Source organism: Perca fluviatilis, chromosome 18, assembly GCF_010015445.1.
Source record: "Perca fluviatilis chromosome 18, GENO_Pfluv_1.0, whole genome shotgun sequence".
Lineage (NCBI taxonomy): Eukaryota > Metazoa > Chordata > Actinopteri > Perciformes > Percidae > Perca > Perca fluviatilis.
In genome coordinates, this window is record NC_053129.1 from 20,912,948 (window position 1) to 20,925,496 (window position 12,549).

Here is a 12,549-nt window from a genome sequence, read left to right on the forward strand (position 1 = left end):
AGTTGTTATAGAAATGGATAGGACAATAAAAATATAATGGCCAAGCCCAAACTAACTGTAATAAACTAGAATTATTCTTTGTCTTTGACATTGTTACCACAGTGTCTTACTACTTAATCTCAAGTAATATACAGTTCAGTTTAATTATCTTTGCAAACTCCTCATGTGGCAAAGGAAGTACGTGAACTTTCTGTGAACTCAGTGTGGGTTTTTGGGATGTGTATGACCATACTCTTGGCCATGCTTTATTGTGCTCTGTATTATTGTGGGGTTTTCAAGTCACTTTGGAATCTTGATTTAAAATGTAGAAGTACTGCTATTAGAGGGGGCTGCAGGGGGGTGAATTCCTCATGCCAGATGTGAGGGATTCCTGTATCATTAACAGTCTGGAGTATTGACGGAAGATAACCCCCTTACTGTAAGATTTCCCACAAACTCTGCAATTTCCGACGAAAGAGAGAGAGACAGTTATGTTAGCAAGCAAACTTCAGCACAACTGCCCACAAAGTACTGTGTGCTGGCGAAGTGCTAATTTCAAAACGTTACTGACATATAGACACTTTACAAACGGATAACCCCGTCATTGTAACTGAAATATGTCTGAGTTTATTTGCAAAGCTTATGTCAGTGAACTAGCATGTTGCTACTCCCCACAGTAGGCTGCTTGAAACAGCGACTATCAACACACAGGACGAGTTGACCAATCACAGTCCTTGCGGTCTGCGTCGCCTCGAAGCAAAGTTAGACATTTTTGGAGTTGCACGTCGAGCTACGGCGGAGGGCTCGGAGAGGGGTTCGTGGTGACGCGGAGGGGTCTGCGGGGGTACGCCCTCGATTCGACGCAGAGGCATAAAACAGCCTTAATTGTAACCGCTCTAACAGGAAATAGATGGTTGTGTTCATCTAGCCTACTTTCCAGCCTTTTCTGTTATTGTTTGTATTGGCATGGGTGCTAATATACCAATGCTTTGACTGGTAGTAACACCATCCAGCTCTCTTTTCACTCACAACAACCTCGACCTCTTCTTCCCCTCTTGCTCTCTGGCCCGTTCAAGGTTGTCACACAGAACAGGAAGCCTGCAAGTGTTTCCTCATGACATCCTCTGGGGCTAATCTCCTGATAGGTGTAATGTCGTAGTGGAAGGCTTGTCGTACTTGCTGCTGTCATTATATACTCGCAGTTTTTGTCTCCATTCTTTTCCCTCCAGTTATTCTTCGCTCTGCCTTGTTGTGCATGTGTTGTATGAGTACTGTTTGTGGAAGATCATACAATTTATGGAAATATCTACAAGTCCTGAACCTAAGAATGTGATTTTCATTGGCAGGCTGGTTCAGTGTTCAGAGCCAAAGCTCTGATGTGGTGCTAACAAGAAACACTAAGCTCTGTCAGCGGTCTGTAGTTGCATTCTTGTGCTCATCCCTCAGGCTTTATTTGTTGCTCATGGAGACTTTTAAGGTGGAGATGATGCAGCCAAGGCCCCCCAAACCACAATTTGTCATTAATATTCCCAGAAACTGCTAGGTCCTAGAAATAAAATTGTGCTTTTTCTTCCTTTCACTATTCTCCTCTTCTTCCTTTCTCTCTTCCAGCCTCTCTTCTCTCCTCCCTTCTTTGCAGTCTTTTTACTCTTTACGCATCTCTGGTAACATAAATCGTACTTTCACTAATAATGCAGAGAACTGCACAGAGCAGAGTGATGCACTTCTTCATGGAAACAATTCACAAGTCTCAGAGAGATGTGCTTTATCAAGTGTCAGCCACAAGCACTTTGAGCTATAGTGAATAACTCCTGTTCTGAAAACCTCATATGCATACATGCCCTTGTTTTTTTGGGTCTAGAATAGACAACATAATATAGGTATGGGTATATATGAGGGTAGTCTCGTTTGCCAGACCCTCCTCCAAAGCGCGCTGGAGGAGAGTCTGGCTACTCCACATAGCATTCCGGGATGGGAGGAAAACGTGTTCTGGTTTATTGGCATTTCTTTAAACCAATCACAATTGTCTGGGGCGGTGCTAAGCACCGGAGAAAAGCCGCGGTGGCGCTGCAAAATAGGCTCGGAAGGAACTTGTTTTGGTGGACCACTTGTACGTTTAAATGTTGTTTTAATCGTGCAATAGAAAACTCAGATTGGACAGATAGTCTAGCTAGCTGTCTGGATTTACCCTGCAGAGATCTGAAGCGCAGTTAACCATAGTCCTCATAAATCGACCGGAGTTTAAAATGCCAACACAAAGGAAGCCCAAGACAACGGATATCCGCCCTAAATGAGTGAAATCCGGCGGAGCAATTCCGTAAGTGGAACATCAGGGATATAGACTAATATGAGGGTGCCGTATGCTGTACAGATTGTAAAGCCCCCGAGGCAGATTTGTGATTTGGGATATTGGGCAGTATAAATACAGTTTACTTTCCCCATCCTAAAGTAATTTTAACAAATCATTCCTTAACCTCACTCCATAAGGCAGCATTTACTGCGTAAGATAAAACCTTTGCACACAAGCACGTAAAGACACAACACAAAAGACATAATTTATCACGTTTATTGAATTTCTTTCCTGACATGGTTCCTAGTCACATTCCATTATTATTAATCATCATCATCATCATTTTAATTGAATACAAAGAGGGTTAGCTGATGGCCATTGTGTCCTCTACACAGGTTGCCCACACAAATGTTGTAAAGACAGAAAGGGGAATGCAACTGGTTTGGGCTAGTGTTTAACAATGCACACCTCTGGTGAAAACCTTACAGTCAGGGAAGATGTTCAGAGTGAGTAAAGTTTTGGCCAGCTGCACAGTTGCAGTGAGCAACTGATGCTCTAGGGATATAACTTTGGAACTAATATATCTTTTATTTAAAAAACGTAGGTGGTCATATCTGCACTAAACCATGGCTTTTAAATCAAACCAGCCTTTATCACTTGACATGCCTAGTTTTAATGTAACTGTACTCTGTGAAGATAATTGCCTTTTCTGAATCGTCCGTCATGTTTTGTAATCCTCTGTGTCCTCCTTGGCTACTAGCAACTGCGTGGAGGAGGGGTGGTTACTGAAGGCTTCTCATGTAGATGCAACAGTGGTGTTGTCATTACTTAGAATTCCTCATTGTGGTGACAGAAATGACACACTATAGCTTTAAGTTATGAAATTGACTTTTAAGGCTTGACTAATGTTTTAGTTTTAATCAGAGTACATTGAAAGAGAAGGGCTAAAACTAACACTTCACTCATGGCCGCCATTAGTTAATCATCATTTAAAGAGTATTATAAGAAGAAATGTTAAGGTGTTCAGCTGTTGGTAATGTACCATGAGTTGTTTATAGTCACATGGAGCAACTAGACATCTAGACATGACATGGTGGCGTCATGTTGCATCTACACTAGTCTGGCTTACAGATGTTCCAATACCGATGCCAATTTCAGTATCGGCTCTGATACTGCCTAAAACGCTAGTATCGGGGAAGTACTGGAGTTTATGCACCGATCCGATACCTCGTAATAAAGCCCTAAAGGAAATCTACGTTAAAGTAGTTTATTTTCTTTTTCCGTTATAACTGACTGTCAAACTGGATAATGAAAGAAAGTTCTGTGGCATTCATTGTTTGTGTTTGTTCATGTTTCACAAAGAGTTTAACCTGAGCCAGACAGACAACAAAGATAGAAATAATATCACATCCATACAGGGATAGTAGTATACAGTTGTTAAAACATAATAAAATATGACCCACTGGTATCGGATCGGTACTCGATATCGGCCAATATACAAGTTCAGGTATCAGAATCGGTATCGGGAAGCAAAAAATGGTATCGGGCCATCTCTAGTCTGGCTCCTTGGATGTACATTGCTGGATTAAAACATGACATGTCCCTCCCCTTCAGTTATCTCTGCTATCTATTTTGCAAGGGCACAGTCACTGCATCTGGGGACAGTTGTGATTGGTTTGAAGAAATACAAACAAGCCACGGCCTATTTCCCCTATCCCAGAATAGATAAGCGGTGTAGCCAGACCTTACTCCTAGGTCTGGCAATGCGAGACTACATCTTCACTACAAACAAACCCTCTAGAGTACATTAAGAAGCAAATTCACCTTTTTGGTGGTGTATGTGCAGTTTATGTGCCCCAATCCAGGGTTCAAATTATAGTTTTCCCACCAGGCTACACTAAATGAAGCAAAATACACCTGGAGTTTTTAAAAACCTCACAAAAGCTAGGTGTGAAAATCAACCTTAGTCTTCCTCTAAAATTCTAGCTTTGGCCAAACGGCAAGTGTTTCAGTACAATGGTGCCACACATATGCAAGCAGTCCCACACACATACACACAATAAGTAACACAAAACCTTATGTTAACAAGGCCGTCATTCCTGGTCGACTATTTGCTGTGTTTGGAGCCTGTTCAAGAGGCCTGTGTGTAGGGCCGCCCATATCAGATGCGCCCTGTCTCTTTGAGAGCCCTTACAGTGAACCCATTACTCAATACAGTGTTGCTGTTCAGACAGAAGGCCAGTCAGACTCCCCTCTTATTCCCATGATTCGCTAAAGATTTCTGACTCACCTCAGGGCTGTGTATGTAAAGTTGTTCCAATGACAAATATGGTTCGAAAAGGTATTGGAGTTAACCGAGGTAGAGAGAATATGATGAATGTAGACCGAGGACTAGCTCAAGATTAGGTCAGCCCATGTCAGCTATCACAATGAACCTCACTGCCTATTTTAATTTCTCCAAGTGCTGCAGCTGCAGTTGTGGTACGATGCAGATAATTTATTTCGCAATTCCGAAGTCTTACCTTGAAGAGAGAGAAAATACGGGTTAAAAAAAAACTGCTTGATCACTGTCCACGTATACAGTGTTTGAATGCTGGCCAGAATCTTAACATGCACTCAATAGATTGTTAAATATATACATTTTTGAAATGGAAATCTCTTTCCTCACAGTGACAGAAGCTGGTTTTGGTGCAGACATCGGCATGGAGAAGTTCTTCAACATCAAATGTCGGGCTTCAGGGCTGAGGCCAAATGTGGTGGTGCTAGTTGGAACTGTCAGAGCGTTAAAGATGCACGGCGGTGGCCCAAATGTAAGTTGATATAACATAATCAACAAAACAGCCTGGCTTTCACCCACACATTTTCTCTGATGTTGTAGAATTAAACAATCAGTGGCATAGATGTTTTCACGTCTTAACTAGGGACACTGTTATGTACACATTCTCAATTACCCCACATAAACAGTGACATGCTTTAAATGGTCATGAAAACAGCTGCTGTGCTGTTAAAGAACTGTAACTCAGTAAAACTTGATTAGTTAATAATTTAATGAATACAATAACTGAAAGCTATCTTTGTGCATATCCATATATAAACGAGATGTATACATTGCACTCTACTAAGACACATTACAAGGTTGCATGAAGCTTTTAATGCTCTTTTTATGGGCTATATTCTCCATGTGGTCAAATTAATCTGTCCAAAAATAAAGTGTCTGTGATTATTTGTCATCTTTGTGTGTTTTCAGGTGTCGGCAGGCGCACCTCTTCCCAAAGAGTACATTGATGAGGTATGAGCCATATTAATATGCATAAATACACACAAATGTACACAAAACATAATAAGCATAGCCATTCTGACTAAAAGATAAACAAGAGGGAGACATGACAACCTGTAATTTTGTTTTTTGTTTGAGTCTGGGGGTAGGGTTAGGTAATAATCACTTCCATTCAAAATAAAAGAAAATTGACTGAGCCTGTGCCATTACATTTAGTCGTAAAGGTCAGGATGTTTCCAAGAAAATTAAAGCTATTTAAACTCATTGACCAATGCAAGGCTCCAATTATAAAACCATCATGTGCTCATTGACATAACGCTGTTTGGTGGTGTGCCTCTGTGTTGTGTTTTTGATTGAACTGCCTTGATAGGCTTCCCCTCGACATTCCCAACATGTCCTTGGGGCCCCTTACAGCTCTGACCTTCTGTAAAGATGGGAGAGATCAGGGCACATTGGTGCAACACAGTTCACACAATATAACACAATAAATCTTTATGCTGAGTTTGTCCTTTAGTTTGTGTGACATTAGCCAGAAAGAGCCATCATTTGGCACATATAGAGAGAGAGGTGTGTGTGTGTGTGTGTGTGTGTGTGTGTGTGTGTGTGTGTGTGTGTGTGTGTGTGTGTGTGTGTGTGTGTGTGTGTGTGTGTGTGTGTGTGTGTGTGTGTGTGTGTGTGTGTGTGTGTGTGTGTGTGTGTGTGTGTGTGTGTGTGTGTGTGTGTGTGTGTGTGTGTGTGTAATCACTGGTCGTTCAGGCAGGTTCAGCTGAGTAAATAATGAAGCAGTATAAGTTAATTGTGTAGCCTGTAATGAGAACCAGAAGTACTGGGGAAAACAGAGCCATGGAAATGAATTTATGGGACCTGTATGGCCTTACTGCTCTAGGCCTGGGGCTACACACACACACAGAGTGAAAGATTGGATTACTGCAGCCAAACTTGGAGTTTGCTGCACAATATGCTATTAATGTGCTCTGGAGTAGCTGGACTTCTGCACTCAGTAGTATACTATGTGAGAATGATAAATCCATAACTGCACACAGTAGGATACTACCAGTCTTATTCTATTACGTTTTTTCCAAGTTGCTTCGAGCCTTGCCCCGAACGACCGGCAAGCAGTGGAGCCGTTTTGAGTTGAGTTAACAATAATACATTTCTAAACTTTGCTTTGTTCCTTGTGCCTGTCTCTTTCTCCTCTAGAATCTGAGTCTTGTTGCAGGGGGTTGCCATAGCAATCTCAGGAAGCAGATCCAAATAGCACAGCTGTTCGGGGTACCAGTTGTGGTGGCACTCAATGTCTTCAAGTAAGATGCATACAGTCATTAATGGACTTAAGCATAGTAATGGGATAGTCTGTTTTGTCTCTAAATACGTACTCATTCAACAAGCACTGCTAACGTTTCCCTTGGTGATCCTTTAGGACAGACACCCAGGCGGAGATTGACCTTGTGTGTCAGATAGCAAAAGAGTGTGGAGCATCTGATGCTGTGCCATGTCACCACTGGGCCCAGGGCGGCCGGGGTTCATTAGAGCTGGCCCAAGCTGTGAATGAGGCTGCCAGCAGACCCAGCCACTTCAAGTTCCTGTACAACATAGAGGTGAGAGCAGATACTCTAGATGGAAAATCTGCATTTTATTTAAGATTCCCTCCAGACAATTTTTAAGACATGAAAATAATAATAATAATTTGTGTCTGATAAGAATTTTCCACAGCAAAGTTAAATTACACTGTTAAAATGTACATCTACTCATTTTTCCTCAAAGAAAAGTCCTGAATCTATAAATATATAAATATTTGTATTTCAAAAATGTAACTACTGGACACAAGATGTCCGCTACTTCTTATGTTAAACTCTGCACATACATATTTCACTACAGTGAAGCTCAAACACCAAAGTGAAGGAATCCTAAGCAAAACATATTTTGAGTGGGGGCTGGGCTTTGAGAATATAAAATTAAGGGTCTTTTGCCTGGTGGAATGGAGTTCAACATGTCTTAGGAGGAAGAGAAAACTCACTAAACCACAGTTTGGCATATTTGGTATATGGTATATATATTTGGTATATTTAAAAAAAAAAAAATTCCCTGATAAGCAACAGTTTAGGAGGCTTGTCAGGTATGTCATCAAGTGAGATAACAACCAAAAAAAAAGCCTAAATCTCAGGCAGATTTCCAAATTCACTTAAAAGGTTATATATGTACATCCTGTGTGCAAGGGTAGTCAAATAGTAATGGTTTGTTTTTGACTGCAGAGAGCAGAGGAGAATAAAGGAATGTCTAGTATGAGTCAAACAGTAAAAGTCAAACATGAGTTTTTTATTTAATTTGCTCTATGTAGCTCTTATTAACCCTGACGTCATACGGATGTGTATTCACTAAATCTAATTTCCTCGATTATTTCCCTTTGACTGGAATGCTCCTATATTTCCACCTGTCTCTGGTGTACTATCTTTCCCATAGATGCCGATAGTGGAGAAGATCAGAACAATCGCCCAACAAGTGTATGGAGCTGATGACATTGAGCTGTCTCCAGAGGCCAAGGCCAAGATAGATTACTACAATCAACAGGTGAGATCACTGCTGCTGCAATAACAACTGACTCACACACTGACGGGACTCATGCAGCTCATCTCCTTTCTCTGTGTCTCCGTGTCTCACTTTCTCTCTAACTTTCACAAATACACACCCACACACATATTAACCACTGCTTTTGTTTTCTTTTTCCTGAAACCAGGGCTATGGTTCATTACCCATCTGCATGGCCAAGACTCACCTGTCCCTGTCCCACATGCCTGACAAGAAGGGTGTACCCACTGGATTCGTTTTGCCAATCCGAGATGTTCGTGCTAGCATTGGGGCTGGTTTCATCTTCCCACTTGTGGGAACGGTACGTAACTGTAGCCTGCAACAGTTCAGAGCAGAAGGCTAATGCTAACTTCAGTCTTTATGTGTTATAGCTCACAGTCACAGAGCTTTTTTGAAATTGACTGGATCCACAAATAGATGTGATAAACGCATATACTGTAATTTTACTGTGTATCTAACGTCATTGTCCCAAACAAACACTTTATGGGAGCTGTAGACTACATATAGTAAAATACTACATACTGTACTGTGCAATACATTGAAGTGTACCCGGACCACCTTCATATTGGGCTGTAGAACAAAGATTTGTATGTATGTGGATGGAGCAGAAATAACTTGTGGAACTTAAAATATATTGTGCCTCTGCTGCTTTCATAGCATTGTTTGTGGCCACAGCAGGCAACTGACTTAAGCAAAAATCTCTAAAAAACGATTCTACGGGTGCCCGGATAGCTCAGTTGGTAGAGCAGGCGCCCATATATAGAGGTTTACTCCTCAACGCAGCGGGCCTGGATTCGACTCCGACCTGAGGCCCTTTGCTGCATGTCATTCCCCTCTCTCTCTCCCCTTTCATGTCTTCAGCTGTCCTATCAAAATAAAGGCTGAAATTGCCCAAAAAATAATAATAATAATCTAATAAGTGTTTTGGCTGAGAACCAAACATTTTTGCCACACAGGGAATCCTAGCAAAGTGTTTATCATGAGCTTACATTTGGACCCTGTGCACACAGCCTCATGTATGTTTTCTTGTGCGTTTGTCTGTACAGATGTATTTCAGTGTTTATGTGGGTATGCGTTGAAACATTATGTTTTCTCTGTAGCCTGGTCTCAAAGTGACAAAGCAGTTATAAATGGCTACTTAAAGCACATTGAATCTAATTTTTACAGCCTGGCTTCCTTCCTTTACCTCGTTACTGTTAATATCCAGCTCAAACACTGATGACTCCAGCTGCTCACTTTAATTTCTCAAGGTCGTGGATAGAAATTAATTTTGGCTATACTAATTAACTTAACTTATTTAAAGCCCAATCATTACTTCTGGGAACCACAACCTCTGTGATATTTTATGTTGATGTTGTGGTGGGTTGTTGCAGTGAAGTTGAGTCACAGACTTTCCTTTTTCTGTCTGGTATGCATCTTAATTCAAGCATCTCTCAAGAGCTATGGCAAACTTTATGTTCATGAATCCCCACATAGGATCATGCAGGTGCTGTATCCATTTCTCCTATTCCTTCTTCCTTCCCCTGATTTTGTCTCTAAACGACAACCATAATACTGAGCTGGTTAGAGGTGAGCTGGAGCCTCTTGGTTGATGATGGGCCGGGCAGGAAGGAAGCAGATTCCTAAGCGTTTTTGCCTCCTGCGGTTTCACCAGTGTGCCCTGAGGGAAAGGCTTTGATACGATGAGGCAGAGGTGTCAAGCACCGGGCATGCTGGGAAGGCATGGCAGTGTCTTGGTGTGGCGTCTGTCCAGTCTCCTAACCTTGCCTTTGATCTGCTGTGGCCCGCAGAGCCACTGGAACGTTGACAACCCTTGAACTGTGACTCCTAAGCAAAAGGAAGTCTCCAAATTGTACTTTGAACTCTTTGGCTTAGCCTCCGTCTGCCTGACTGATCCATAGATATTTTCAAGCCTCAGCCAGACAACGATTTTTAAAATGGTTATTTGGTTATAATGACATGGTTCTCACATTTTACTGTCTTCTACAGTAGTTCTAGATGCTCACTAGAAGCTGGACAGAAAACCCCAGCATCATGGTTCAGATTTCTAGAAAGGATGTTGAAAGAAAAATGTGTTGAGCGAGGCAAGTTGCACAGAGGCTAGCATGTAAAGGGGGCAGGACTGAGCATCTACATGCTCTCTACTGTCAAATGAAGCAATAATCAGTTCATTACATTTGATTAAAGGTAGTATTTTGTTCTTTTTTTTTACGTTGCTGTTTCATAATATGCTATGTATGTTTTGCTTTTTTTTAATGATGAAATCTGGCAAACATTGACAAACTCTCAGGTCACTCTCAGGTCACACATGACTCCCAAGGGGTAGAAAGATCTCACCAACAAAACTCCTGAGGCAGTGTGAGAGGAGGGGGTGAAGGGTCTTTACAGGGTGAAGAATCAGGAAGGGGCTGATGTCATGCTTCAGATATGTGAGGGAGGGGTCGTTAGCAGAACAATAGACCTCTTTAGAATTCATATCCAGTTAGCGCTGCCTCCACTGCATCTTTTAAACCCAAAACTGTTCCGATTTATAGAATTTCCCCCCCTCCATGGCTGGATATTCCACATGGTCACAACTGGTTAATGTTAAACAAGTTGTAGATCTCTTAAAGGGCCGTGATTGCATCTATAAGAGAAAGCACACATGAGACAAAAGTAATTTATGTTGGCTAACTTTGATCATGTTATTGAGCCAAAGACCAACAAGCTCAGTAAATCCAGCCATATTTTTACTTTTGAAACTGACCTGTACTTCAACAGTAGTTTTACTTCAGTTCCAGTAAAGCTGACACAGAGATGGATAAACGAGTTACAGTGCCCAAATTTGAAGCTCTGTCCCTCTCTGTTGTGTCAATATATTTATCTGTGTGAGTGTTGAAGATTTATTTAGTCAAACTTGAACTGAGTCCTAAACAAGACTCTGAGAGTGTCTGATGGTTACATCTTGTCACTGCGGAGTTCAAAGTGCTGCCTTAGGGAAGAAATTCACTCTCACAGGTGAGAGTTTAAACGAGACCCTTGAACTCTTCAATGTAACTCCACCTTTTTTAGTCACTGGGTCATTTTATCCATTCATTTTCACAGTTGTCTCACAGTCCAGCATAACAGTCTCTCACTGTAATTTTAACATTTACCTAATGGGCATTTAATCTTAAATGGCACAATTTCACAATCTCCTCAGTCCTTTTCTGTAGCAACTGTGCTATTGTTGACCGAGGCTCTTCTACAGAATCAGTGGGGGGTAGAAATCTAGCTACATTGTCTCCTCTAGAGTTTCCCCTGACAAAGACGCATTGTGTTTGGGCATAATAGAGGGACTTATTTGGCTGAGTGGAGTTTCCAACTTTAGCCACAGAGTGTTGTGTGTTTTTGCGAGTGCCAACTTGTTCTCAGGCTGGCGAGGAGGACCAGCAGAACAGCGCATCCTTTGTTTCTTTCCAAACCTTGACAGTTAGTCTTCACCATCTTTTCATATTTAAATGTGCTGCCTGGTGCTTTATACCAAAAGGCTAAGAGAATTTTGAGAATCAGATTACTTGAAAGCTGTTTTATTTAATTTTTTTGAGTGAGTTTAGAAGTTTTGAGTCATATCTTCCTGTGATCTGAGAGTTATAGTCCTTGCCTAAATGCACCCTGGGAGTCGTAGCTAACTTCTCCCTTTACTCTTTATATACACATGCTTGTACCTTTGACTTTCCATCAAGAACCAGATATTTTCTAACGCAGTTTAGTCTTTTGGACTGATGATCCAACAGGTAGAGCCGCAGATTGTGCTTCAACTGTGAGTCACCTAACATCGTCCATGGGAAAAATCAAAGTGACTTTTAATTCCGCAACCAGGGGCCCCTGAAATAGCTTCTCCCTCTGAGCAATTTCATTAGTGACACCATGCAATAGTGTTCGGACACTGTGATGTCACACTAAAATGAGGAATTAAGCAATCCCTTTGCCATCATTGTTCTTAATGCATCCATTAAAATAAAATGTGATGCATTGATACTGAATTCCTTTAAGTCTGCTCATAGTCAGAGTCATATTGATGGACGTGGTCAGAGCAGGGTCATGTAACAGCAGTTACTGTTAAGACCAGCCCACAATGAGAGTGAGCAGTTGCCTTCCTCTCTGTCGGATTATGTAAGCATGTACTCCTCATTTTGCCTCTTCGTTTACATGCAGAGCCACGTTTCCTCAGACAGGAAATTGGCTGGTCACTTCCCCCTGTCTCATTTTCACTAATGGGCCCATAACACTGGCCCTGGATCAGAAGGAAGGAGGCACGCAAAGAATGTCGCTCCCTGTCTAATGAGAGAGATAATTTACTTTTCAGCTTGGATGGGAATTGTACTGTGCTAAACAATTCCTTCTTTTTATCTGCCGTACAACAAACACTGAAGTTGCGCATTTATTGACTTGAAAT

The 12,549-nt window shown here is 41.5% G+C and overlaps 1 protein-coding gene across 3 annotated transcripts in view; it reads left to right on the forward strand.

Moving 5' to 3' along the window:
* The window catches only part of mthfd1l (methylenetetrahydrofolate dehydrogenase (NADP+ dependent) 1 like), a 37,354-nt gene that overhangs the window by 21,540 nt on the left and 3,265 nt on the right, over positions 1 to 12,549 (forward strand). For all 3 annotated transcript variants that reach the window (XM_039782177.1, XM_039782175.1, XM_039782176.1), the window contains 6 exons: positions 4,940 to 5,079; positions 5,517 to 5,558; positions 6,747 to 6,850; positions 6,967 to 7,144; positions 8,007 to 8,114; positions 8,281 to 8,433. In XM_039782177.1, the coding sequence (XP_039638111.1) occupies positions 4,940 to 5,079; positions 5,517 to 5,558; positions 6,747 to 6,850; positions 6,967 to 7,144; positions 8,007 to 8,114; positions 8,281 to 8,433 (725 nt within the window). The remainder of the gene's footprint in view (positions 1 to 4,939; positions 5,080 to 5,516; positions 5,559 to 6,746; positions 6,851 to 6,966; positions 7,145 to 8,006; positions 8,115 to 8,280; positions 8,434 to 12,549) is intronic.